Genomic DNA, 26,790 nt, shown 5'->3' with positions numbered 1-26,790 from the left:
CAGCCTGTAGGGAGCCCGCCTTCAACAGCCAGTCGTCGAGATAGAGGTAGACTGGAATCCCTGATCTGCGCAGATGAGCTGCGACCATGGCCATCACTTTTCACGAACACCCGAGGGGCCCTGGTGAGGCCGAAGGGGAGCACGGTAAACTGAAAGTGCACGTGGCCTACCGTGAACCGTAGGTAACGCCGATGGGCGGGTAGGACGGGGATGTGAAAATAAGCGTCCTGCAAGTCCAACACTACCATCCAGTCTCCAGGGTCGAGAGCAGACAGGACCTGAGCCAGGGTCCACATTTGGACATATCCTTATGGAGGAAGCGGTTGACGTTCTGGAGATCCAAGATAGGACGCAGGCCCTAGTCCTTTTTGGGCACCAGAAAGTAGTGGGAATAACAACCACAACCTACTTCTGGGGCAGGAACGTGTTCGATGGCTCTCTTGGCCAAGAGAGCCTTAACTTCCTGTTTGAGAAAGGCCAAGTGATCCTCTGACATACGATGGGTCTGAGGTGGCATGGCTGGACGGGTAGTCTCGAAGGGGAGGGAGTAGCCCCTTCGGACTATCAGCAAAAACCCACCTGTCCGACGTGATGTTGAGCCAGTGGGGGAGGTGATGGTGAATCCTGCCGCCCACTGGCAAAAGGTGGCCCTGAAAGGTCGGACTAGGAGGGCTTAGAGGCTGCTGCAGAGGGGGCGCTAAGGGCTGGCCCGCCCGCTTGCCCAAAGACCCACGACGGTGGGTCCCACATCCCTGGCCGCGCAGAGGCTGGAAAGCTTGCGCAGGCCTGTGGCTCTGGGCGCAATGTGTTGGGGCACCAGTTCCGTAGCCACGAAAGGGGCGAAAGGCAGACTGCGCTGGGCGGGAGGTGAATGCGAGGCCCAAGGACCTGGCCGTAGCCCTTACAGCGCTCAAGCACCTTGTCCGCCTTGTCGCCAAACAAGCGAAGGCCATCAAAGGGCACGTCCAAAAGCGAAGCTTTGACATCAATTAAAAATCCAGTAGACCTCAACCAGGCGTAGCGTCTAAGGGCTACCGATGTGGACATTGTCCTGCCTAGTGAGTCGGCGGTGTCCAGCCCACATCGGATGGCAAACTTCGCTGCGTTTCTCCCCATGGCAACTGCATGGGAGAGAACGGGCCGGGCCTCCTCCGGGCAACTGTGGCAGCACCTGCGCATGCGTTGTTCATCGACCGCAGTCCCAAGCTGGAGGAAGAAAACATCTTCCCAAGGTGGTCCAGCTTCTTGGATTTCCAATTAGGTGGTGCGTTAGGGAATGCGCCCTTGGAAGTCCAGGCTTAGACTACCAAGCTCTCAGGGGTGCGGTGGTGAGACACGAAAATGGGGTCGCCCAGGCCGGGCGGTGGAGTTGGGCAATCATCCTATCAACAGGAGCCCCTGTGTTGGGCTTGGACCAAGTGCCCAAAAGAATGTTTGTGAGGGACTCACTGAACGGCAGCAGGGGCTTCGAAGAGGCCGCTGCCGGCTGAAGCATCTCGGTCGGAGGTTAATCCTGACCACCACCATAGGAAGCTTGAGGTTTAAGGCCTCTGCCACCCTATGCAACACCACTGCGTAAGATGCACCCTCCTCCGTAGCCAGAGTAGGGGGAGAAAGCATGCCAAGGTCTGTGGAGGTGTCCAGACCACTGGCATCACCCAAATCCTCGATCCAGTCCGGTTCCTCTAAAGGTTTGCAAGAGGGTGTGAGAAAGTGCCCTCTTTCTTGCATGGTATGCCCCCACTTTTTGCTGAATTGCTGATGTACTTTGAGTGTGCCCTGGGCTCCTGCCAACCAGGTACCCAGGGCCTGTGTTCCTTCCCTAAAACTGCATTGAAGCCTAAATCCAATTGGCATCTTTGGCCACATGTCAGCCCCCCCTAAATGGTACCATAGGTACCCAGGGCACTGCAACCACAGAAGGCCCCTAAGGGCTGCAGCACTTATTGTGCCACCCTTGGAGGCCCTGTACCCTTACGCACACACACACACTGCCTTTGCAGGCTGAGTGTCTGGGTGCAGAACAAAACTAAGAGACGACATGGCACACATACCTGTGTGGCATGCCCACAAACCACTGCCCTGGCATACATCAGTCACCCCTCTAGCTGGGTGCCCTATGCCAGTGGTGTTGGTACAGGTGCATGAGCCCTTCACCCCTACAGTGCCCAGGTCAATTCCTGGTCCCTGTAAGTGCAGTGCTGCCATTAAGAGTATATGGTGCTGGGAGGTTGTCATTACGAACTCCACAGCACCATAATGGCTGCACTGAAGACTGGGAAGTTTGGTAACAAACTTTTCAGCACATTAAAACCCACACTGATGCCAGTGTGGGATTTAATGTAAAATGCACCACAGAGGGCATCTTAGAGTTGCCCCCTGAATCTAACCCACAATCCACGTCCTGCCTGAGAGGCTGCCTAGGTTGCCACCCAGCAGACATGTTGCTGGACCCGTGGGTAGAGAGCCATCCGCTCTCCTGGGCCTGCAACAATGCACATCCTGGGTGAGGTTCTAGGTCTCCTCCCCCAGGATGAGGAGGGGAAGCTTCAAAGGCATGCCGCCATTGTGAGCCTCCCCAGACCACTTGCTGTACTCAGCAACTGGTCCCCACTCTGGCAGGAGGACTGGCAGGAAAGCCCAATTGAGGAAAGGGGGTGTGGCAGTCTCTGCCAGCCCCACCCGTCAGGTGGGGGAGGCGAGGTGAAGCACAACTCCGGGCTCTCGCCATCTTTAAGATGCTTCAATGCAGTTTTAGGGAAGGAACACAGGCCCTGGGCACCTGATTAGCAGGAGCCCAGGGCACACTCAGTCAAAGTACATCAGCAATTCAGCAAAAAGTGGGGGCAGACCATGCAAGAAAGATGGCACTTTCTCACAGCTTTGCTCCCACCACCCTGTGGCCTGTTTGCCAGCAGCCACCAACCGGAGTCCCCCTATCCCCTATAGGATAACACTGGGCCTCAACACTCTGCACCCGACCCCAGAGTGCCGCTGAAGGTGCAACAACAGTGCATCACTGACCGTGGGATACCCCTGAATCTAACCCCAGAACCTTAACTCAAAAGACTGCTTACCTTGAAACCGCTAACTCATTTTTTCCTCATAGGTTAACATTGACACTTTTTCTCTCAAAAAGTTTAAGTGTCGACTTTTGAAAACTGCAAATATTCCTTACAAATCAGCCGATTAACCAAAACGCATTTTCTCAACTGTTTTCAGGAAATGTCCCAGTGCTGAATCCAGGATCCAGCACTGAGTAAGAAAAAGTAACAATAACCTAACTTACCTGCCAAGTGAATTTCCTTCCATAGGATAACATTGGTGATTATATGTGAAAAAGTTTGCGTCAACTTTTGAAATACAATAATATTCCTTAATAATTATACCTTTAACCAAAACGCATTTACTCACCTGTTTTCAGGAAATGTCCCAGGGCTGAATCTAGGATCCAGTCCTGGGTTAGAAAAGTAACCTGAAAAGTAATTAACTGCATTTTACTTTAAAAGCCCATTCAATTGAATGTATTATACCTGCAATGGGTTGCAAACTGCTTTCTTAAACCTGTAATCAAAACCAGTACCAGTTATACTGCAATTCTTAACTGTGTTCAAACAAGTCAATTACTACTGCAAAGTATTTATATGCTTACCTGTACCAGGCTTGCTTGGTTTTAGAAATAAAACAGTATATTTTCGTATACAAAACAATTGGCCTAGAGTTCAGTTCTTGAGTGTGTGAGACCATTTGCTGCCTGAGTGTGTACATCAAGTGCTTTACACTGTCCTCTGATACTGCCTTACTGCGCGACCAAGCTACCACTTTAGAGAGTAAGTTTCTATCTAACTTTAACCTCTGCCAAAACTCTGGAGACTCTTGGACTTTCACACTGTACCTCACTTTGGTGCAGTATATATAGAGCCAGTTTCTTACAGAGGGTCCACAGACCCCTCCCAGTCCTCCTCACCCTCTCCTGGTAGCCACTCAGGGCAGTAGGAAACATCAGGGGAGAACGGGCTAGAAAAGTACCGGTCGGCGCCAGTCCTGAAATCGGGCATCGTCGGTCCGGCTCCGTGTCTTCATCGAGGGGGAGGCTGGGGTCAACGCCGGCTGGGAACACAACAGGCGTCTGAGGGGGCGAGGTGTTGTCACTGGATTCGGCGCCAGAGGTGTCACTAGGTCGACCAGCGCCGAACTGGATCCAAGCCTGGATTCTCGGGGGCCCTGTGGCGCTGGAGCCGAAGCCACAGGCATGGAAGGCCTAGAACACCAGAGTCGGCGGGGCTCAAGAGCGTGCTGGTGGAGTCGGGCTGCCCAAAGATGGAATGCAAGGCTTTGTAAAAGTTGCGAAGCTGGGCAGGGATCGCACCAGTTCCCGGAAAGGCCGGAGTCAACCCAGCAGGCTGGGCAGAGCGGAGCCGGATGACTACCTTCCGCTTCCTGCATTGGCCGACGGACGGGGAGAACGCGAAGATGCTTCTTCGCCTTCTTCTTGTGCTTCGACTTACCCAATACTTCGATGACGAGTGGTGGTGGTGGCTCCGCGACCTGTCCTGTGACCTCTCTCTCAACCAATACCTCGAACGGCACAGAGTGGACTACCAGGTCTCGAGAAGCTTTCGGGACCGATCCTGCAAAGACTTTGGGTTCAAGGCACACTAGGGGCGGGTCTGTGACCGACAACAATTTGCAACAAGAGTTGCAAGCCTTGAAGGAAGTCCAACATGACATCCCTTCGTGCACCAGGAGTTGAACGACTCAAAAAAAGAGGTCGACAAAAGTCGAAAAAAACTGAGTCAAAAAGGGACTCTAGGTACCGCGCTCTCCAGATCTGCGCTGGCTGGCACGGAAAAAGAAAGAACTGACGTACCGCGCTCTCCAGATCTGCGTTGGCTGGCACGGAAAAAGAAAGAACTGACATAAGCGTGGAGGGACGGCTTTGAAGTAGATCCTGCAATGTCATTCCGGAGACCACGACGCCAACGACAAACGCGGAATCAACCGACGTCACCTATCGACGTGCAGCGGTACTGCTGAGGAAAGAATTCTCCGGATCCAGTCTGACGCCTGGGGGTAATTCGAAGGCAAGGAATCCTTAACTAATTGTCTCTTTCAGATATTTAATCTAGGTCCCATTCTTGTAAAATCCCATGTTTGCTGAGCTTATCTGCTTCTACATTTTCCTCTTCTGGCACGAATTACTACTTTTGTTATTTTCTTCCTTTTGAACTGACCATCTCCCAATAGCCTGCTCTTACCTCGACAGGTCGCATTACTTTGTGCTCCTTTGTTTATACAGAACACTGTTGCAGTGTTGCCCATCTTTATCTGCACCACTTTTCCTATCACTTTAGTGTTTGAAGTGCTGTCTTCCGAGTAAACACATTTAATATTGGACTTTCTCCCATCCCCGCCATCCTCTGATTTTGTGATCCCCCATGTGTATACACCACCTTAGGTGTGATGCATCTGTAGGGATGGACATTGAAAGCATGTTCTGTTTGAAGTCCCAATTTCATCATGTTATATATGATCCAAAATCTTAACTCCTTCTGCAATTTGTTATGGACAACTACTAGAGAATCATATTAGTCTGACCACTGGTTCACGAGCCACTCTTGTATAAGTCTCCTGTGTAATGCGGCAAAGGATACGATGGCAACTCAAAGCCATCATTCTTAACATCCTCATCACGGTTCTGTCAGATTGTGATGCTGAGTGACGGCAAACGTGTCCCTTTATTGCAAGTATTATATTCTGTACAGGAAAAGTTTGTTAGGGTCTAATTCTGCATCTAAAAAATCTCTCTTTGATGGGTTTGGCAGTTAGGTGTCGATGTTCACTGAAAGTACCAAAGAAAACACTGGCCATCATTAGGTCTATGCTCTTCAGGCATTGACTGAATGAGTTTGCCTTTAACAGCCAATCATCTAAGAGAAGTTTGGCGCAAGGGAAGAATTAGTGAATGATGCAAACATGTATACCTTAAGTGAGCTGCCACCACTGCTAGATATCTCGTGATCACTTGTGGACGGACATTATTCCGAAAGTCAAGACGATGTAACGATAATGAGTATTCTTTATTAGAAAGTTACTTTATGTGATTTTTGTTCAAAGGGATATGGAAGCAGACATCTTTCAAAACTAAGTTAGGCATGTAGTCTCTTGTCTTCCAAAATTGGAATCACTTCCTGAAACATTATTTTGAACTTTTATTGCTTTTTTCTTTAGAAGAGATTCTAATTCCTCTTGTAATAGCTTAATGCGCTCTGCCTTGTGCAATTGCTTTTTTGGTGGTCTCCTTTATACTCTATGAAGTTTACATATTATAATGTTAAGTACCCACTTGTCTGAGGCAATCTTCTCTCACGCCAGAAGAAAGTCTTCCATTATGCCTCTACAGGTGTTGAATAATTAGAGGTAACTTGTGCAAGACGGTGCCCTCTTTTTGCATGGTTGCCCTCACTTTTTGCTAAACTGCTGACGTACTTTAAGTGTGTCCTGGGCTCCTGCCAAACAGGTACCCAGGGCCTATGTTCTTTCCCTAAACTGCATTGAAGACAAACCCAATTGGCACTTTTTGGTCAAAGGGCCGTCACTTGTTCATGGTACCACATGTACCAAGGGCACTGTGGCCTGGGATGGCCCCGAAGGGCTGCATCACTTATTGCGCAACCCTTAGAGGCTCTGTACCTTTACACAAACACACTGCCTTTGCAGGCTGCGTGTTTTGGTTCAGAACAAAGTGAAGTGTCAACATGGCACACATGCCTGTGTGCCATGCCTACAACCCACTGCCCTGGCATAGGTCAGTCACCCCTCTAGCTGGGTGCAATATACCAGTGGTGAGGGTACAGGTGCATGAGCCCTGTACCATTACAGTGTCTAAGCTAATTCTTAGACATTGTAAGTGCAGTAATGCCATTACGAGTATATGATGCTGGGAGTTTGTCATTATTAAGTCCACAGTACCATAATGGCTTTACTGAAAACTGTTGGTATCAAACTTCTCAGCTCATTAAACGTACACTAATGCCAGTTTGGGATTTGATGAAAAATGCACACAGAGGGTATCTTAGATATGCCCCCTGAAAAACGACCTAACACGAAGTGTCCAGGCTTAGTGGCTGCTCGCCAGCTGCCACCACCAGACATGATTCTGGACGCATGGGCCGAGAGCCTGCTGCTCTCGGGGTGCTGAAACAATGCAAATCCTGGGACAAGGTGACAAGCCTCCTCCCCCAGGATGAGCTGGGTCCACGGAGGGGAAGATTCAAAGGCTTGCCGCCTTTGTGAGCTTCCCCAGGCCTTTTGTTGCTTTCAGCAACTGGTCCGCACCGATTCTTACCCCTCCTTTGGGCGGGAGAACCGGCGGAATAACCAAGTGAGGAAGGAAGGTGTGCCCACCTTTGCCAACCCCACCCCTCAGGTGGGGGAGGTGAGGTGAAGCATAACTTTCAGTACCTGCCATCTTGCAGATGGTGGGACCCAGCCAACCAGAGGGAGGCATATGCCCCCCCCCCCCCACTGGTGGGTGGCATATTAGGGTGTATACTCACCCCAAGGAAGGGACCCATTGGTCTCAACCTTTACTTACCTGCAAACACCCCTAAATCTAATATTTAGGGGCACCCCCAAAACTTGCCTCCTCTGACAAGAAACTACCAAGAAGGAAAGAAGAAAGACCGAACAGCCACGCTGACTTGTCCCCAGCCCTACCGACCTGTCCATCCCTCGAACCTGCAAAAGCAAAACTTTGGTGTGTCCTGCAGCCAGCAACCTCAAGAACTCCGAAGACCTGCCCTGCCTTCCAAAGAAAAGACTTCGTCTCCCGTGAACATCAGATTTGTTCACCCACAGACTCTGGCTCCGGCCAAATCCACAAGTCTGCATCTGTCGCCACAGCCCGAGGTCGAGTGGCCCAACACCACAAGGAGGTCTCACCGGCGATTCTAACTCGACATCTGGTGATCTCTGATCTGCCTCGAATCCCCCAGCCTCTTTCTGGAGGATCTCCCCAACCGGAGCTGGTAAGAGAAAACTGACACCTAAAGACACCCATGCACCGAAAGCCCCACGGCCTTGGGTGGCCGAACTGACTGTGTCCCAGCATCCCCAGGCATCCCAACTTATCTGTCCAACTGGTGGACACCTCCAGAAGATCTCCGCCCCGAGCCTGCAGTCTTTGTTGAAACCAGAGAATCTCCATTGAAACCAACAGGGCACCCAATGCCAAAACAGCACCCAGCTGCCGCTGCGGATACTGTGTGCTAAACAGGATCCCCCTTTGCCTACCACCAGGAGCTTTGCTCCCACAACCGGTGGCCTCCTATCCCCTATTGGATAACATTGGGCTTCAGCACTTTGCACCCAGCCGCCCTAGTGCCACTGAGGATGTTTTCAGAGTGCATCCTAGACCCTGGGGGAACCCTTGTTCTACCCCCAGAAACTCAACCCCAAACACCGAGTACTTACCTGGTAACCAATAGGTTCATTTCTCTCCATAGGAAGCCACTGCCTGTTTTGTGGAGTTGATTTGTATAGTAACCTGAAAAATTACAACTGTGCAAAACTGATTGTACTTACCTTTTCTCTAGGAAACGTCCCAGTGTGATATCTAGGCATTTTACACTGAGTAGAAAAAGTAACTTAAAAAGTGATCTAAGAAGTAACTAAAAAGCAATCTGTACAGTAATTTCAATACCTTGACTTACCTGTATTTCAAACAACTGCATTTGAACTTGCATTCACTTGTAAACACTGCATAATATTGTGCAAAGCATTTATTTCACTTACCTGTGCCAGGCTTGGCTTGGTTCTAGAAATACAATAACTTAATATTGTTATACAAACAAAATTGGTCTGAGTTCAGTCTTTGAGTGTGTGACATCATTTGCTGATTGAGGGTGTACAACAAATGCTAAACACTACCCTCAGATAAAGCCTTACTGCGTGCCACACTACCACAAATAGAGTAAGGTGCTATCTACTTTTACCTCTGCCTACCTTTGAGGTTCCACTGGACTCTGTGCACACTATACCTCATTTTGGTATAGTATATTCAGACACAATTGATAGACGGAATGCTGAACAAATCAAAACATTCACCCCCAGTCAAGAGATCTGGGTTAAATCCATCATTCTTTTGCTCACCATGCCACCCCAGTTTAGACCTGGCCATACGCAAAACAGCCTTGACCCTGTGCCTCATGGGAACAGTCCAGCTCAAACTGCCAAGCCAGGTCCTCCCTGGACCGGAAACAAGCATCCTAGGACCGGTTTCGGGCTTTCAGCCCTCATCAGCCAGGATAGCTTGATTCCAGTGGCACAGTGAGCCCGGGACCTACGTCTTGGCATACCTGGCGCAATTAGGGCAAGAAAGCAAAACACACATGTGAGAAAGTGCCATCTTTCTTGCATGGTATGCCCCCACTTTTTGCTGAACTGCTGAATGTACTTTGACTGAGTGTGCCCTGGGCTCCTGCCAATCAGGTGCCCAGGGCCTATGTTCCTTCCCTAAAACCTAAAACCCAAATTGGCAAACCCTGGCCACATGTCAGCCCCTGGTAAATGGTACCCTAGGTACCCAGGACCTTGTGACCAGGGAAGGCCTCTAAGGGCTGCAGCACATATTGTACCACCCTTAGAGGCCCTGTACCCTAACACAAACACACTGCCCTTGCAGGCTGAGTGTCTGGGTACAAGACAAACCAAAGAGTCCTCCAACTACCCAACTTACCTCTCTAAGTGGTGGTGGCACCCGAAGAATCTTCGTCCCCGAGCTTGCAGCCTTTGTTCATCCTTGAGCTTTCCCATTGAAATCCATTGTGCGCCCAAAGGCTCAAAAGCACCCAGCCGCCCGATGGCCCTGGCAGTGCAACTTCTACTCCTACCTACTTCCCCATTTGACCTGAGCAAGTAACCAGGAGCCCAGTTCCCACAGCCGCGTGGCCTGCTAGTCAGCAGCCACCAACTAAGGCCCCCCTGCCTCCCATAGGATAACATTGGGCTTAACTCACTCTGCACCCGGCTGCCGCTGAGGGTGCAACAACTGTACTTACCTGACTCTGGGAGACCCCTGAGTCTATGCCCAGAACCTTCACTCTTCCAGTCGAGTACTTACCCAAAAGCCGATAACTCACTTTTCTTCCATAGGGTAACATTGACTTGTTTCTTCTGAAATTTCCTCTAAGTGTGGAGTTTCTAAACTTTAAAATATTCACCTAAAATTAACAGAGTAACGAAAACGGAAATACTCACCTGCTATTAGGAGAGATCCCAGTGCCAGATCTTGGTGCCCAGCACTGACCCTGAAAAGTACTAACGACCGTACTTCGTACTTACCACTAACTCAATTTTCTCCCATAGGAAACCATTGACTGTTTTTCTGTGAAATTTATTCTGTCGATTTTTGCAAACTACAAATATTCTTTAAAAATCGTACCAACTGTGAAAACGCAATTACTTACCTGTTTTAGTTAGATGCCCCAGTACTGAGCCTAGGAGCCCAGCACTGGATTACAAAAGTAACGAGAAGGAGTAGTTTATTTTCTGTAACTCCAGTTCTGTAGTAGGGGTATCTCTGTTATAGTCATAATCTAGTGAATAGTCCCGCCCATGTGCGTGGACCCCGGAGCAATAAAAAATAATCTCTAAAGGTGACAAATCATGCAGACCTGCATACACCTTTAAGAGAGAATTTAATTTAAAGACAGATAATGCAGCCTATACCCACAGGCTACACTGTCCAGTACTTCAACTAGAATTCCACCAACATCCACAAACAGCACTGCCTGTCCAGCTTTTCTCCACATAGGAAAAACCCCTGCCTCTACCAGCAAAAGCCTCTGGAATGAGAGAGAGGAAGGAGTGGACAGACAAGCCCCATAGGCTGCCATTATGTGGCTTACAACAGGATACTGTGCCTTTAAGAAAACTTTCCAGGTTTCCAGAACTTTCCCCAGTATCCCAGAATGCCCAGCAGGTCCCATTTACTTTCAGTTCTTTTTGAAGGCGTAGCACGCCAGACCTGTAGCATTCTACATATGAATAAGTATCTCTCCACCGGGGAGGAGGGCGGGCGCTTATGACTATAACAGAGATACCCCTACTACAGAACTGGAGTTACAGAAAAGAAACTACTCCTTCTGTAGTAGGGGATCTCTGTGTATAGTCATAATCTAGTGAATAGAATGGCAAGCCCATCCCCACACAACAAAAGCGGTGGAGAACACACAAGACACTACCACTACTGTGCGGACAAATTTCGCAGCAAAGCCTGCCCAACCTGAGCATCTGCCCTGGCATCCGTGTCCAGACGGTAATGTGCAGCAAAGGTATGGACCGACTTCGAAGTGGCCGCCTTGCAGATTTCCGCAATCGGAACATTACGCAGCAAAGCCGTCGTGGCAGCTTTGCCCCTGGTGGAATGAGCCTTAGGTTTACCCCCTAAGGTCTTATTAGCCTTTTGATAACACAATTGTATGCAGGACACAATCCACCGAGAAATGGACTGCTTAGAGGTCGCAAGACCAGTCCTGACTGAGCCATAATTAACAAACAATTGGTCAGACCTACGAATATCCTTGGTCTTATCCAGATAAAATTTCAACACCCTCCGAACATCCAGGGAATGGAGAGACCTTTCCGCTGGCGAAGAGGGATTCTGAAAGAACGTAGGTAAAGTTATAGTCTGGTTGACATGAAAGTCAGAGATAACCTTAGGAAGAAATTTAGGGTGAGTACGCATCACAACCTTAGCAGCATGAAATACAGTATAAGGTTCTTGACAACATAATGCCTGAAGTTCACTCACCCTGCGGGACGATGTAATGGCCACTAGGAACGCCGCCTTCCAGGATAGGTGCTGCAACGAAGCCTTGTGAATGGGTTCAAAAGGCTCCTTCATCAGTCTGGACAGCACCACATTCAAGTCCCAGGAAGGCGAGGGAAGTCTGACGGGAGGAAACACTTTCTTCAAGCCTTCCAAAAAATCCTTGACCACAGGGATCTGAAAGAAGGAAGTCTGTGAAGGGCATTTCCTGTAAGCAGTCAAAGCAGCCAGATGAACCTTAATGGAATGGAAATTAAGGCCAGACTACGCCAGATGTAAAAGGTACGGAAGGATGACATCTTCCTTACATGTCGTCGGATCAAAGTTCTTGGACTTACACCAGATACAGAACCTCTTCCACTTGTAAGCATAGGATGTCCTAGTGGAAGGTCGTTTAGACTCCTTCAGTATGTCCATACAATCGTCTGGTAGATTCAGATGGCCATATTGCACTATTTCAGGAGCCATGCCGCCAAACTCAAAGACGAGAGGTTGGGGTGCACCATCCGCCCCCCGAACGTCGTGAGAAGGTCCGGCCTGCACGGCAACCGCATGTGAGGAAGGAGAGACCGGTGAAGTAGGTCCGTGAACCACCACTGCCTGGGCCACTCCGGGGCGATCAGGATCATCCGCGCCCTGGACTGGGACAGCTTGATGAGCACTGCCGGAATCAGGGGAATGGGTGGAAAAGCGTACAGAAAGCTGTTCGACCAATCGATCCATAGCGCATTCCCCAGCGTCCCCCGCTGGTAGTACCTGGATGCGAAGTCTCGGCATTTGCTGTTTTCGGCGGTGGCGAACAGATCTACGTCCCCCACCTTGCGAAGACTTCTCCTAGTACTTCGTCGTTAATGACCCATTCGTGGTTTTCCTGAATCAGCCTGCTCAAGGCGTCCGCCTGAGCATTCTGCACCCCTGGCAGATGCGTGGCCGTAATAGTCAGTCCTCGGGCCAGCAGCCAGCGCCAGATCGCCTGCGCCTCCTGCGACAGAGTGCGCGATCTCGACCCCCCCTGCTTGTTGAGGTAATACATCGTGGTTGTATTGTCCGTCTGTATCAGCAGCGAGTTGGTCTGGAAGGACGGAAGGAAGGCCTTCAGTGCCAGGAAGACAGATCTGAGTTCCAGGAAATTGATGTGGTACGTCGATTCCAAAGCAGACCACTTTCCTTGAATCTGCAAGTCCCCGGAATGCGCTCCCCAGCCCTGGAGAGACGCATCCGTCACGACACTCGTCGTGGGAATGTCCTTGTGGAAGGGAACCCCCTTGAGGAGGTTTTCCGCCGAACACCACTACTTCAGAGACTGAAGAGCATGTAGCGACAGTCGTATCTTGTCGTCCCAAGAGCCTGTCCTCTGATCCCACTGATCCTCCAAGCACTCCTGCAGTGGTCTCATGTGTAGCCGAGCGTGAGGAGTGAGAAAGATACAGGAGGCCATCTATCCCAGTAGAGAAGACACCTTCCTCACTGTCGTCGATGGAGCAGTCCTGAGGTCCTGAGCCTTCCGAAGGAGTGATAACCGTCTCTCCTCCGAAGGAGACACGCTTGCTGACCTCGTATCGATGGAGGCTCCCAGGTACTGTATGCACTGGACCGGGGTCGGGACCGATTTGGACATGTTGACGTGTAACCCCAGCTTGTGCAAGAGAGCGCACGTCCATCGGAAGTGATCTTGCGCTTCCGAGAAGGATGAGGCCTTGATCAGCCAATCGTCCAGATACGGGTAGACAAACACCTTGTTCCTTCGCAGATGTGCCGCCACCACCGCCATGCACTTCGAGAAGGTCCTGGGCGCAGACTTTAGCCCGAATGGCAGTACTGTGTATTGATAGTGATTGGCGCCGACTTGGAATCGCAGGAACTTCCTGTGCTTCCTTGCTATGGGCACATGGAAGTACGCATCCTGTAGATCTATGGCACAGAGCCAGTCTCCCCGTTGCAGCTGAGGGTAAATCTGGTGCAACGATAGCATGCGAAACTTCTCTCTGCGAATCCATTTGTTTGCCTGTCGCAAATCCAGAATGGGCCTGAACTCGTTCTTGTCCTTCTTGCGAACGAGGAAGAACCGAGAGTACAGACCTCTTCCCCTTTGAGACAGAGGTACCTCTTCTACCGCCTTCTTTCTCAACAAGATGTCTGCCTCCGCCTGGAGCTCTCTCAGCTGGAACCGAGAGCTGACCGGCGGAATCGCTGGAGGCGGGCTGATAAACCGAAGACTGTATCCATTGCAAACAATATTCAGCACCCACTTGTCCGGAGTAATTTTTCTCCACTCTGCCGGAAAAAGTTGAATGCTTCCCCCCACTGGAGTGGGTAACGGTTGAGGGGGAAGTAGCCACTCAGGGCCGAGACCCGGCCGGGCCCTTGGTAGTGGTAGTTGCCTGCTGGCCTCCTCTACCCCTCTGGCGTTTCTGGAAGGGCTTCCGGAACAGCTGCTGTTGGTGATGCTGCTGTCCCTAACTCTGCCCACGCCCTGTGCCCGAAGACCCGAACCGCCTCTGGAACGGGCGTTTCTTCTTCCCGGCCTTCTCCAACCCGACGGCCGTCAGGGTTTCCGCCTCCGCCTTCATGCGGGCCATCTCATCATCCGCATCTTTTCCGAACAGGGTTTCCCCCGAGAAGGGCAGGTTGGCCACTCTGTGCTGTGCCTCTGGTTTGAGGGACGTCAGGCGCAGCCACGAATGCCGCCTCTGGTGGACGCCATGGCAGTAGGCGTGGGCGGCCAACAAGGAGACATCCGCCGCTGCACCGATCACCCGATTAGAAACCAGCATGCCTTCACGCACTGTTTCCAAGAAGTCCTCCTTCCTGTCCCGGGGCAGCAGGTCCGCATACTGCTGCAGGGACTCCCACAGGGCCCGGTCGTAACGGCCCAACAAAGCCCCTGCACTCGCCGCCTTCATGGTGGTGGCAGCGGTACCACACACCTTCCTGCCCGCAGAATCCAGCCAGCGGCTCTCTTTGTCAGGCGGAACCGTCGATGAAGGGGCGGTCGCATGTTGTTTCCTCGCCGCCGTCACGATGACCGAATCCGGCTTCGGGTCCACCCTCAAAAAGGTAGGGTCCGACTCCGGGGCCCTATACTTTTTCATGAGCCTGGAGGGGGCGGCCTTCGTCACCGCGGGAGTGAGGAACAGCTCCAACGCGGGTTCCACCAGTCCTGGTACCAGGGGCAGTAGAGGGCGAGACAGATGTTTCTTATGAAGTGTCTCGAATATCACGGACGTCGTGGGTGTTTGAACCGTCACCGTGATACCCAACTTTGCTGCCCCTTTCAACAGCACCTCTTGGAAAGAGACCAAATCGTCCACCGGAGACACCCTAGTCCCCGGCGAGTCCGACAGCGTCGGGGAAAAATCTCTGGTCGAGGATCGCGTGTGCGACCTGGACCTGTGCCTCCTACGGCGTCGTCCTGAGTCCGACGATGACCGTCCATGGCTCCTTGATCTTCTCCTCCTGAGAGAGCGGGAGCGCGACCTCTTCGGCTTCGGTCTGCCCGCCGGTCTAGCCGGTCCCGGCGACCGCGGGCGTCGTGGCTTCGGAGTCCCCTGCGGCGGAGTCGGGTACCTCGGAAGGGAAACCGACCGCGGGGGAACCGCCGGCGGTCCCAATGGAGTGCGTGGCAACGACCGAGGTGGGGGCGGCGGAGGCAGTGGCCGCGGATGCGGAGGCGGTGGTGGAGGTGGTGGTGGTGTTGGCGGAGGTGGTGGAGGCGGAGTCGGAGGTGGAGGAGGCGGTGGCGTAGGCATCCGAGGAGGCGTATACACCACAGAGTACACCGATGACTCTCTCTTCCTCGACGGCGATCTGTGCCTCGACGGCGATCTGTGACTCGACGGCGATCTGTGCCTCGACGGCGATCTGTGCCTCGACGGCGATCTGTGCCTCGACGGCGATCTGTGCCTCGACGGCGATCTGTGCCTCGACGTCGATCTTCTTGACCTCGAGCGTCTCGACGTCGATCTTCTCTTCGACGGCGACGTCGACCGTCTCCTCTTCACCGACGGCGAACGGCGATCTCCCCCCGACGGCGAGCGCCGACGCCGGGTCCGATCTCGACGCCGACTGCTGGAAGGCGCCGTAGACGGCGTCGTCGCCGAAGACGCCGATGTAGTCGACGGCGGCCTATTCAGGTCCCTCGACGTCGACCGCCGACACCGCTTCTCCCCAGAGCCCTGGGGAGACGGCGAACAGATGGTGGTCATCCTCCTCGATGCCGCCGTCGACGCCCTCGACGGGGAGTGGGAACGCTTACTGGTCTTCCTGCCCCTGGGGAGCCCCCCAGAGGCCTCAGTATGGGCCAAATCAGCCCCTCCAGACCCACCTGGTGCCTTCAGCCTTCTCTCCTCCAGGATTTGAAGCCTGATTTTCATTCTGTCCCTCAGGGTCCTGGCAGAGAATGAGTGGCAGATATCACAGCCTTCAGGCACGTGGGACTGGGGAAGGCAACCTATACACACCTCGTGTGGATCAGTTTTAGCCTTCTTTCTACCACATTCCGGGCACTTGTCGAACAAGCCAGGCATGTTGACAGTACCAGTCCACTAAGCACTTAAAAAAGTGACAAAAATTGACAAAAAACTACAATAAACCCTTGAAAAGGGGAGAGCTCAATGCTCCAGGGTCCTGCTAGCAGGAGCCGGAAAAAAGAACTGAAAGTAAATGGGACCTGCTGGGCATTCTGGGATACTGGGGAAAGTTCTGGAAACCTGGAAAGTTTTCTTAAAGGCACAGTATCCTGTTGTAAGCCACATAATGGCAGCCTATGGGGCTTGTCTGTCCACTCCTTCCTCTCTCTCATTCCAGAGGCTTTTGCTGGTAGAGGCAGGGTTTTTTCCTATGTGGAGAAAAGCTGGACAGGGAGTGCTCTTTGTGGATGTTGGTGGAATTCTAGTTGAAGTACTGGACAGTGTAGCCCTTGGGTATAGGCTGCATTATCTGTCTTTAAATTAAATTCTCTCTTAAAGGTGTATGCAGGTCTGCATGATTTGTCACCTTTAGAGATTATTTTTTATTGCTCCGGGGTCCACGCACATGGGCGGGACTATTCACTAGATTATGACTATAACAGAGATTCCCCTACTACAGAACATACTTTAACCGTAACTCGAATTTTCTTCCATAGGAAACCATTGACTGTTTTTCTGTGAAATTTCTTTTAAGTGTCGATTTTGCAAACTTATAAATATTCCTTAAAAATCGCCTGTATAACTTACACGCAGTTTCTCAACTGCTTACAGGTGGTACACTAGTGCTGGATCCAGGATCCAACACGGACCTAGAAAAAGTAACAATAACCCCACTTACCTGCTAAGTGAATTTCCTTCCATAGGATAACATTGGTAATTTGATCAGAAAAAGTTTCTAAGTGTCAACTTTAAAAAAAGCAAAATATTGCTTAAAAATCACAAAAGTAACTAAAACGTATTTACTCACTTGTTTCCAACAACTGTCCCAGGACTGAATCTAGGATCCAGTCCTGGAGTTATAAAAGTAATCCTGAAAGTAATCAATTGCATATAACTTAAAATTTCAATTGAGCTCAATGTATTATTGTGTTTGAAATTGTGTTGCCTATTGCAGCAAACTGTAACTATTGCATTTCAAGTCAATTGCCTCTTGCAAAGTATTTAACTAAAGCATCTCATTCGGAGAAAGTATATTTTGATACCTATTGTTGGTTCTAAAATAAAACAACCATATATTTTTATATACAAACCATTGGCCTAGAGTTCAGTTCTTGAGTGTGTGAGACCATTTGCTGACTGAGTGTGTACAACAAATGCTTTACACTGTCCTCTGATACTGCTCGACCAAGCTACCACTTTAGAGAGTAAGGTTATACCCAACTTTAGCCTCTGCCAAACCTATGGGGACTGTGGACTCTGTACACACTGTACCTAACATGGAACAGTATATACAGAGCCACTTTCCTACAACACACAATTGATGATCGATTCAACCCAGATCTGTGACTGGGGGTGAGTGTTTGAAAAGTTTCAGCACTCCGTCCATCATCTCCTGGTTTTTGCTTTGTTCGCCCTAAGTTGGCAGGGTATGCCCAGACGTGGGTCCCTTGCTCACTTTGCCACTGGATTCAAACTAGCCTGGCTGAAGAGGGCTGTTTTCCCAAAACCGGTCCCAGGATGCATGTTTTTGGTCCAGGGAAGACATGGCTTGGCAGTTCAGGCTGGATTGTTCCCATGAGGCACAGGGTCAAGACTGATTTGCATATAACTGTGTCTGAACTGGGGGTGGCAAAGTGAGCTAAAGAATGATGATGGATTCAACCCAGATCTGTGACTGGGGGTGAGTGTTTGAAAGGTTTCAGCACTCCGTCCATCATCTCCTGATGTTTGCATATTATATTCAGAGCCAGCTTCCTACAACTTGTTTGAGAGTCATTTGTTAGAAAAGGGTTATTCCACAAACGGCTGTGGTCCATCTGTCATTCTGGCATGAAAAATCTATCCACTGTGGAGGTTGGAGCAATTGTAGAGTTGTCTTCTGACTGTGATCTTTGGCCAGTACGACTGTTGCAGATGGAAAGGTGGGCATCATTTAACTTTTGTGCACGTGTTTGAAACAGCCTTTTGTCAATAGTTCTCCCATTGCTTCTGCATTGTTTATTATCCTGTATCATTTGTTGTATCAACCGATCCACCGCCTATCCAAATAGATTTTCTCCTGTGAAGGGCAGGTTGTTTACATTTACTTTGAGCCTAAATGCAATGGCCACAAGAAACAGTTTTAAATGTCAACAATGTCAAATACAAAATGTGAACTCCAACTGAGCACCCATCAGAAAAGTCAAAACACTATTCAAGTCCCACTGGGACATGACAAAGAGTGGGTAGAAAGAAATGTCTACCTAAATCTATATCGTAACTCTGGATGTCTTCTTAGCATTGTGCCTGAGCACAATGGCCTTCTACCTGTGCCTGCAGCATATAGTAAACCTTTTCAAAATGTTTTGCCATTATCTCTCAATTGGATGACGGTCTTTGCTCTGATTTATACTGGTCTGGTAGGCTCTGCTTGAGGTCATTAATCTCCAGTCTGGATATATCAACTGAGCAGGGCATGGGAAGACAATTTTTCATTGTGCTATTGATGCTCTTTCTACGTCCTGTCCTACCGCTTCCAGCCTTTGCCATCTGTCTGGTGTTGGTGGTCCTGTGGATCACAATGGCTTAGCCACCTTGCTGGCTGTAGTTAGTATTAAGGAGTCAGCTGGCACATATGTATGAATTTAAGTTGGATCTTGTTCAGAAGCCTTTTTAGACCTTTGGGTCACTGATCGGTCAACGGTGAATTATACAGGGATGCACTGGCAAAAATGTGTTTCTCTTTTGTGTTGGGAGAATAGTCTCTACTAAGGGACAAGAGTCAACTTGCTCTAATTGGACACCTTATGTGTCTGCTGCTGCCTTCACTAAATCAGGATATAAGAAAAGGTTGTCTGGCATGGACAGTCTTTTTTTTTTTTTTTTTGTTTTTTTTTTAAACCGTTTATTACAATCTCAAATATATACAGGTATGGGCCTACAACCTTCCGGCCGGCCGCTAAAGTGACAGAAATAAATGACATATATACAATAAGGCACTTGGCGTTACAGAGACGCTAAAGCAGGAGGTATCAACCACGGGGGCCACATGACTCTGAGCCCACAATACGGTTTCGTTTTATACAACACAGCAACATAAAATCACACCCGCAAGGCAACCCGAGAGCGAAAGTGACAACATATGCTCCTCAAATGGGGGGACCCCAACCATACACTAAAATTGAAGGAGGGGAAGGGGAATAGGTCCGGGACTGGGAAAACACTGTGCCCGGGATTGAGGGAGAGGGTCATCTAGGGGGACGGAGCTGGTGAAGCGGGAGGCAACAATGGCGGCTCGCAAATACCCCCGCGGTAGGCGTTCCAGGGGCCCCACACCTTCAGCCACGCCCCAGGCTTACCCCGCGCCACATACACCACCTTCTCTCGGAACATGCACCAATCCATGTGTTCTTTCCAGGCCGACACTGCCGGGGGCCTCTGGGATCCCCACAGTTGAGCGATGTCACGTTTAGCAATCATATAACCCAGCGTCACCCATCGCGTCTGCGGAACCGAGTAGTCGGTTGGTTCCCACACATTCAGCAGGCATCTCCTCGCTTCAGGCACCAGCACGACATGCGTAACCGCTCGCAGGACCTCATGCACTCCACGCCAGAATCGCTCCACCCTCGGACATTCCCACAGAATATGTAAAAAAGTCGCCAATGCACCGCACCCACGCTTACACAGTCCATCCTCGGCATAGCCCATACGCAGAAGCCCTGGCCCCGTCATGTACACCCGGTGAAGTATCTTAAGCTGGACGAAGCGAAGGCGAGCCGGGATGGCCACCTCCTTCGGGGAGGCCACCGCGGAAATCCAGTCCTCGTCGTCCAGCTCCAACCCATCGGCAACCCAAGCCTCGCGGAGCCCAGTCAGTAAGCCCGAGCGGTCATTAATCAACTTCTTGTAGATGAGGGAGATCGTGCTGTCCGGAACGTGGCCATCTAGCTCTCTATCCTCCAGTGGGGAGGACTCCGGGATGGCGGCCACGTCTGGGAAGACAGAACCCAGTGCGTGACGGACCTGCAGGTATCGAAAGTATTCACTGCCCTGCAGCTGAAACTCCGCCTGCAGTGTCTCGAATATTTTGAATCCTCCCCTCGTCCAGAGGTCCCCCACTGTACTAATGCCTATCGTGTCCCACCTATCGAAGCCCTTCGAGGTCCATAGGGAGCCCAACCTCTCAGACGCATACAACGGTGACGCCCGGGTCAAACGGTCCTTCCATCCCATAGCTGCATTGGCCGCGTGCCATACTCGCACCATGACACGCGTGGGTCCCGTCAGGCGGGAATCGGGCACGCTAGTGTAGAGCGCTCGATTGTAATCGCCACCGGGCATGGACAGTCTTGATAGGCAGAAATCTACTTCTCCTGTGGTCATTCTCCACTTCTGGCATATAAATTACTCCTTGTGAGCATGCTTCTGGTGGGGATTGCTCATCAAATCTTAAAAACATTCTGTGGCTCTTGTGGTTCAGGAGATGCTGAAGCAGACTCTTCTTGGTCTATGGCAGTATCTTGCCTAGGACTCAGTTTTATAAAATAATGTAAATGTTTTAGTGTGTCAAATTCTTCTTTTGCAGCAATGCTGCCCGTCAGCCTCAATGACTCTTTTTCCTTTGAACAACATTGAACTACTCTTCCTTTTGGAAAGTGTTGGAGCATCTCTCCCTTAACGGGGATACTTCCCTCTGATCATAATCCTTTTTCAGAGTTGAGACAGAGAGATAAGGTTTGTCTGCACTGGTGTCTTTTTTCGACCCACAAGGCTCTTTGGTCTTTGTGGTAGTTTCAACTGCTGAATGCTTCAATGTTGACAACTGCTTGAATGGCGTCAAGTCTGATTTTTACAGCTCGGCTGCACCATAACCAGGAAGAATTGTGGTTGTACGCTTTTTCCCACACCGGGGACAGAAATTATTTTCAGCATTTTTCAGGTATGTACCAAAGATCTAATCCCACTGATGCTAAAAACTCAACATCTGATTCTTGCTGCTCCGTTTGGACATCTTCAATCTAGTTTATAATTTGTCATCTTTGCCCGATAATCCCAGATCCTTAAGGGACACCTACTTTTCCTGTACCATGAAGTAATGTTCCTCACTCTGAATTTCTCCTCTTTAATGTTCTTGGTATCAAGGCCTCATCTGCCATACAGCACTTTTCACTGCGGTCTTTAGGAAGACAAACATTACACACTTTATGGGCGTCTTCTAGGCCAACTTATGGGGGCAGTCTTAAGAATTTAAATCGAGTGTTTCCTATTACTGCTGGTTGTATATCCTAATAGAGACTCAAAGGTAGTAGTCAACCCTATTCTATATGCTCAGATCCCCCACTGTAGCCTTTGCTCAATGTGGAAAAAAAAAAACTTTGTTTCTTGTTGCTCCCCTCAAATTATGTACAATTCACAGTCAGTCTTGGAGGTTTCTCTGTATTGCGTCACTTTGACTATTAACTCTGAGCTTGACACTGCTTCCAAAGCGATTGGTGGAAAAAGTAATCTTGGAGGCCATGTACTGGGGCATTACGTCTGGCACCAAGCGGGGTCGGAAACACTACTAAATAAACATTAATCAAAAAATATATATATATATAAAAGGAAAATAATTCTGAATCAGACCCAACTACTAGATGACAGAAAAAGGCAGAGCGTATGAATCTATTGAAGAGTCACAATCCAACAACAAAGACATTGGTCTTCGCAGATAAGGTCTACCAAAGGGCATATGGTTTTACAGAATCCCATGGGGATACATTTATGAATGATTGTGAAGTGGTGTATTTGGATTGTATGAGGGGAAAAAATTGCAGAACCTTCCTTAGTACATCAGGTGGAGAAGAAAACAATTCTAACTGAAGTAGACACTGGTCACTTCTGTTGCGACTACCACTGAGAGCCATCCGTTGAAACCCAAACCTCCCTTCAGTTATACACCCAGTTAAATCAATGTTTTTTGCAATCCGCTTTCAGAACATTTCTGTTCTTATAGGCTAATCTCAAAACTGGACGGTTCACACACTTTTGAATATTTTTTCTTCATTTTTTAGGGACCTGTAAACTACACCTTTACATCATTCATAGTAAATTCAATTAAAATACTTCAGGCAGCAGTGAATTTTCTACTAAAATGTGCTTTAACAAGCACTTCTCAAACTGCTATGCTTGATGCTGTATTATCATAAAAGTACTTTGCAGAAAAAGTAAAATGCTTACCTGCAAGAGACTCTTCATATTTAAGAATGTGCTCAACTAAATTATCAACAAGTTGGGTGCACGCTTTCTTTACAGGTTTATATGAAGAATCTTCCTCGGTCTTCAAGAGCTGGGATAGAAAATATGAAATAAGAATTATATACTTTATTACAACTCACTGAGGTGATTTAATAGTCAAACAGCTTTGCTGTGCAATAACTGAATTTTTTTTAACTATACAATATGCCACTTAACCACGAAAATTAAACCAATTGTTATTTACTTACATTTTGAAGAAGTTGTTCAAACCAGTCATAACCAGTATCTCTGCAAGTAGCCACCTAGTGCACACATGGAAGAAAAAAAAGGGATCAATTAAAAGAATCTCACCCATTTATGAAGCAAATACACTTAAACAAAAAATCAAAAGGAACAAATTAGCTGGAACTCAACCTGCAATGTAAGGACACTATGCTAAAACAATATATGGATCCTGGGTACACAAGCAACCAAAGGACTGGAATAGAATACATAAAATAACAAACACTGCTGAAAAAGAGATGAACAAGTTACTTACCTTCGGTAACAATATATCATAAGATATATATAAGTAATGTAAGAGACATATATTAGTTATAGATTCCTTAACTTAGAATTAGCCCCAGGCATCAGACTGGATCCGGAGACATTTTTTAATAGCAGTATCCCAGCACGTCAGTCGACTCCGCGTTCAGTGTGGTCGCTGGGATAATGTTGCGGTATCTACTTAGACCCCGCCCTCGCGCGCTGAAGTCAGTTTTTTACACAACATTCCACACCAGAAGCGCAAAGCCATACAAGACACTGACCACTGGTGCACAAAACTAGGTCCCTGTAAAGGGAGACCCTTACCCCAGAAGTCAGTTTGCAGAACGGGGAGGATGGGTGGGGCGGTAAGGAATCTATAACTAATATATGTCTCTTACAGATATCTTGTTACCTAAGATTAAGTAACTTGTTCACCTGAAAGAGACAAATAGCTATAGATTCCTTACCTTAGAATAGATACCCCAGCAATACCAACCCCGGAGGTGGGTCTGCAAACTAAGTTCACACCAGCATGTCCTGGAGAACTGAACAGCCAAAGAAGCCGTCTCTCCGGACTTGGCTGTCCAGGCAGTAGTGTTTTGTGAATGTGTGCAGTGAAGCCCAAGAAGCTGCCTGGTAAATGTCAAGAAGGGGGACTCCACGTCCCAAAGCAGTAGTAGCTGCCGTTGCCCTGGTGGAATGGGCACGCAACCCAACTGGAAGTTCCTTTTTCACTAAGGAATAGCAGATTTTGATGCAAAGAATGACCCATCAGGAGATGGTTCGGTTTTGCATGGCCCGACCTTTCTTGGCGCCCACATAACCGACAAAGAGCTGGTCATCCACCCAGAATTGTTTTGTGCGCTCCAGATAGAACGAAAGCACACGTTTTGGATCCAGACAGTGGAGCCTCTCTTCCTCTTTAGAAGGATGCGGAGGCGGAAAGAAGGTGGGCAAAGTGACGGTCTGTCCTATATGGAAAGAGGTAACCACTTTGGGAACAAAAAAAGGCCTAGTGGGGAGGACAACCTTGTCCGGATGAACAGCCAGGAAAGAAGGCTTAGAAGAAAGGGCCTGTAGCTCACTCACCCTGCGAGCAGAGATGATGGCAACCAGAAAGGCAGTTTTAAGGGTTAAGAGTCTGAGAGGACAGTTATGTAGCTGCTGGAAAGGAGCACACATCAGATAAGTAAGAACTAGGTTCAAGTCCCACTGAGGCATCACAAAAGGAGTTGGAGGAAACAAATGAGTAATGCCCTTAAAGAAGTGATTTACAATAGGGGACTTGAAAAGAGAAGGCTGGTCAGGCAACCAAAGGAATGTCGAAATGGCTGAAAGATAGCCTTTGAGATTGCCCAGAGCAGAGCCCTGCTGGGCCAAAGAAAGAATGAAGAGGAGAACCTCTGAAAGGGCAGCAGAAAGGTTATCCACAAACTTTGCTGTGCGCACCATTCTACAAATTTGTTCCATCTACAGGCGTATAGCGTTTTAGTGGAGGGTCGCGCCTTGCTGCCAAGATAACATTACAGACTTTGGGAGGAAGGTCGAAAGCTGTCAACTGTCGCCGCTCCATCTCCACACAAGGAGGAGGAGGCTGGACAGGTTCGGGAGTAAGGCCGTCCCCTGCTGCTGCGACAGAAGATCCTCCGAAAGAGGCAGGCTGATTTGTAGATCGATGACCATGTGTAATAGCTCGGGATATCAGACTCTCCGTGCCCAATCCGGGGCCACGAGAAGGACTTGGGCCCGGTTGCGCTTGATCTTCTTCAGCACTCTGGGCAGAAGTAGTATAGGCAGAAAGGCATATAGAAGACCATAACTCCACGACAAAAAGCGAGGCATAGTGAGTGCCTCCTTGGAAATTCCAACGAGCAGATTTGCTGACATTGCGCGTTCTCTTCGGTGGTGAATAGATCTAACCAAGGCTCTCCCCACTACTTAAAGAGACCTTGCAGACACCATCATGCACCTGAAACGCAGGTAACGCTGGTGGGCTGGCAGGACGGGGATGTGAAAGTAAGCATCCTGCAAGTCCAATGCTATCATCCAGTCTTCAGGGTCGAGTGCAGACAGGACCTGAGCTAGCATCAACATTTTGAACTTCTCCTTCTGGAGAAAGCGGTTGACGTTCCTGAGATCCAAGATAGGACGCAGGCCTTTGTCCTTCTTGGGCACCAGAATGTAGTGGGACTAGCAACCACAACCTAATTCTGGGGCAGGAACTCGCTCGATAGCTCCCTTGGCCAAGAGAGCTGTAACTTCCTGTTGGAGGAGGGCCAAATGATCCTCCGACAAGCGATGGTACTGAGGTGGCATGGATGGAGGGGTAGTCTCGAAGGGGAAGGAGTAGCCACTTCGGACTATCTCCAAAACCCACCTGTCCGATGTTGGTGCGCCAATGGGGGAGGTTATGGCGAATCCTGCCGCCCACTGACAACTGCAGAAGGGGCCCGACAGCTTGTGCCGGCCTGTGGCTCTGGCTAGAACGTGGCGGGGCACCCCTTCCGTAGCCACGAAAGGGGCGAAAACCAGCAGACTGCGCAGCGTGGGTGGAGAGGCCCAAGGACTTGGCCATAGCCCGGGAGTCCTTGAAGCGCTCTAGCGCGCTGTCTGCTTTGTCACCGAACAGGCCACGGCTATCAAAAGGCATGTCCAAGTAAGGCATGTCCAGCCTGGACATCCCCGGAAAAACACGTCGACCTCAGCCAGGCGTGGCGTTGAAGGGCTACCGACGTTGAAATTGTCCTGCCTAGCGAGTCGGCGGTGTCCAGTTCACATCTTATGGTAAACTTGGCTGCGTCTCTCCCCTCAGCGACCGCATGGGAAAGCATGGCCTGGGCCTCCTCCGGGCACTGTGGCAGCACCTGCGCAACCGTATCCCACACAGAGTGGGTGTAACGGCCCAACAGACATGCAGTGTTCACCGACCGCAGTCCCAAGCTGGAGGAAGAAAACATCTTTTCAAGATGGTCCCGCTTTTTTTATACCGTATCAGGTGGTGTGTTAGGGAATGCGTCTTTGGATGTAGAGGCTTGGACCACCAAGCTCTCAAGGGTGGGGTGTTGGGATAGGAAAGAGGGATCTCCCAGAGCCGGGCGGTGGCGTCGGGCAATCATACTATCCACAGGAGACCCTGTGTTGGGCCTGGACCAGGTGCTCAAAAGCATGTCATTAAGGGCTTCATTGAAAGGCAACAGGGGATCCAAATAAGTCGCTGCCTGTTGAAGCACCTCCATCAGGATATTCATCCTGACCGCCACCGTAGGTAGCTCGATGTTGAGGGCCTTGGCCGCCCTACACAACAACACTGCGTATGAAGCACCCTCCTCCGTAGTCGCGGTAGGAGGAGACAGCATGCCAAGGTCTGGGGAGGTATCCAGATCACTGGCTTCCCCCAACTCCCCTCTCCAGTTCGGTTCATCCAACTGGTCAGATAAAGGGTCGACAGACCCCTCCCTGTACTCCTCACCCAACTCGGATTTCCAATCTGGCCTTTAGCGAACACCAGGGTAGAACAGAGTTACAAAAGTACCGCTCAGCGCAAGATCTGGCGTTGGTCAACGCCAGTCCGGGTCCAGGTCC

At 49.8% G+C, this 26,790-nt stretch overlaps 1 protein-coding gene across 16 annotated transcripts in view; it reads right to left on the bottom strand.

Annotated features, from left to right (window-relative positions):
* The window catches only part of NIPBL (NIPBL cohesin loading factor), a 1,722,939-nt gene that overhangs the window by 482,718 nt on the left and 1,213,431 nt on the right, over positions 1-26,790 (bottom strand). For all 16 annotated transcript variants that reach the window (XM_085631078.1, XM_085631072.1, XM_085631074.1 and 13 more), the window contains 2 exons: positions 22,929-22,982; positions 22,663-22,771 (listed from right to left, as the gene is read on the bottom strand). In XM_085631078.1, coding sequence (XP_085487204.1) covers positions 22,663-22,771; positions 22,929-22,982 — 163 coding nt within the window. The remainder of the gene's footprint in view (positions 1-22,662; positions 22,772-22,928; positions 22,983-26,790) is intronic.

This window comes from Triturus cristatus, chromosome 2_1 (genome assembly GCF_964204655.1).
Source record: "Triturus cristatus chromosome 2_1, aTriCri1.1, whole genome shotgun sequence".
Taxonomy (NCBI): domain Eukaryota; kingdom Metazoa; phylum Chordata; class Amphibia; order Caudata; family Salamandridae; genus Triturus; species Triturus cristatus.
This window is presented reverse-complemented; position numbering and strand designations above follow the sequence as displayed.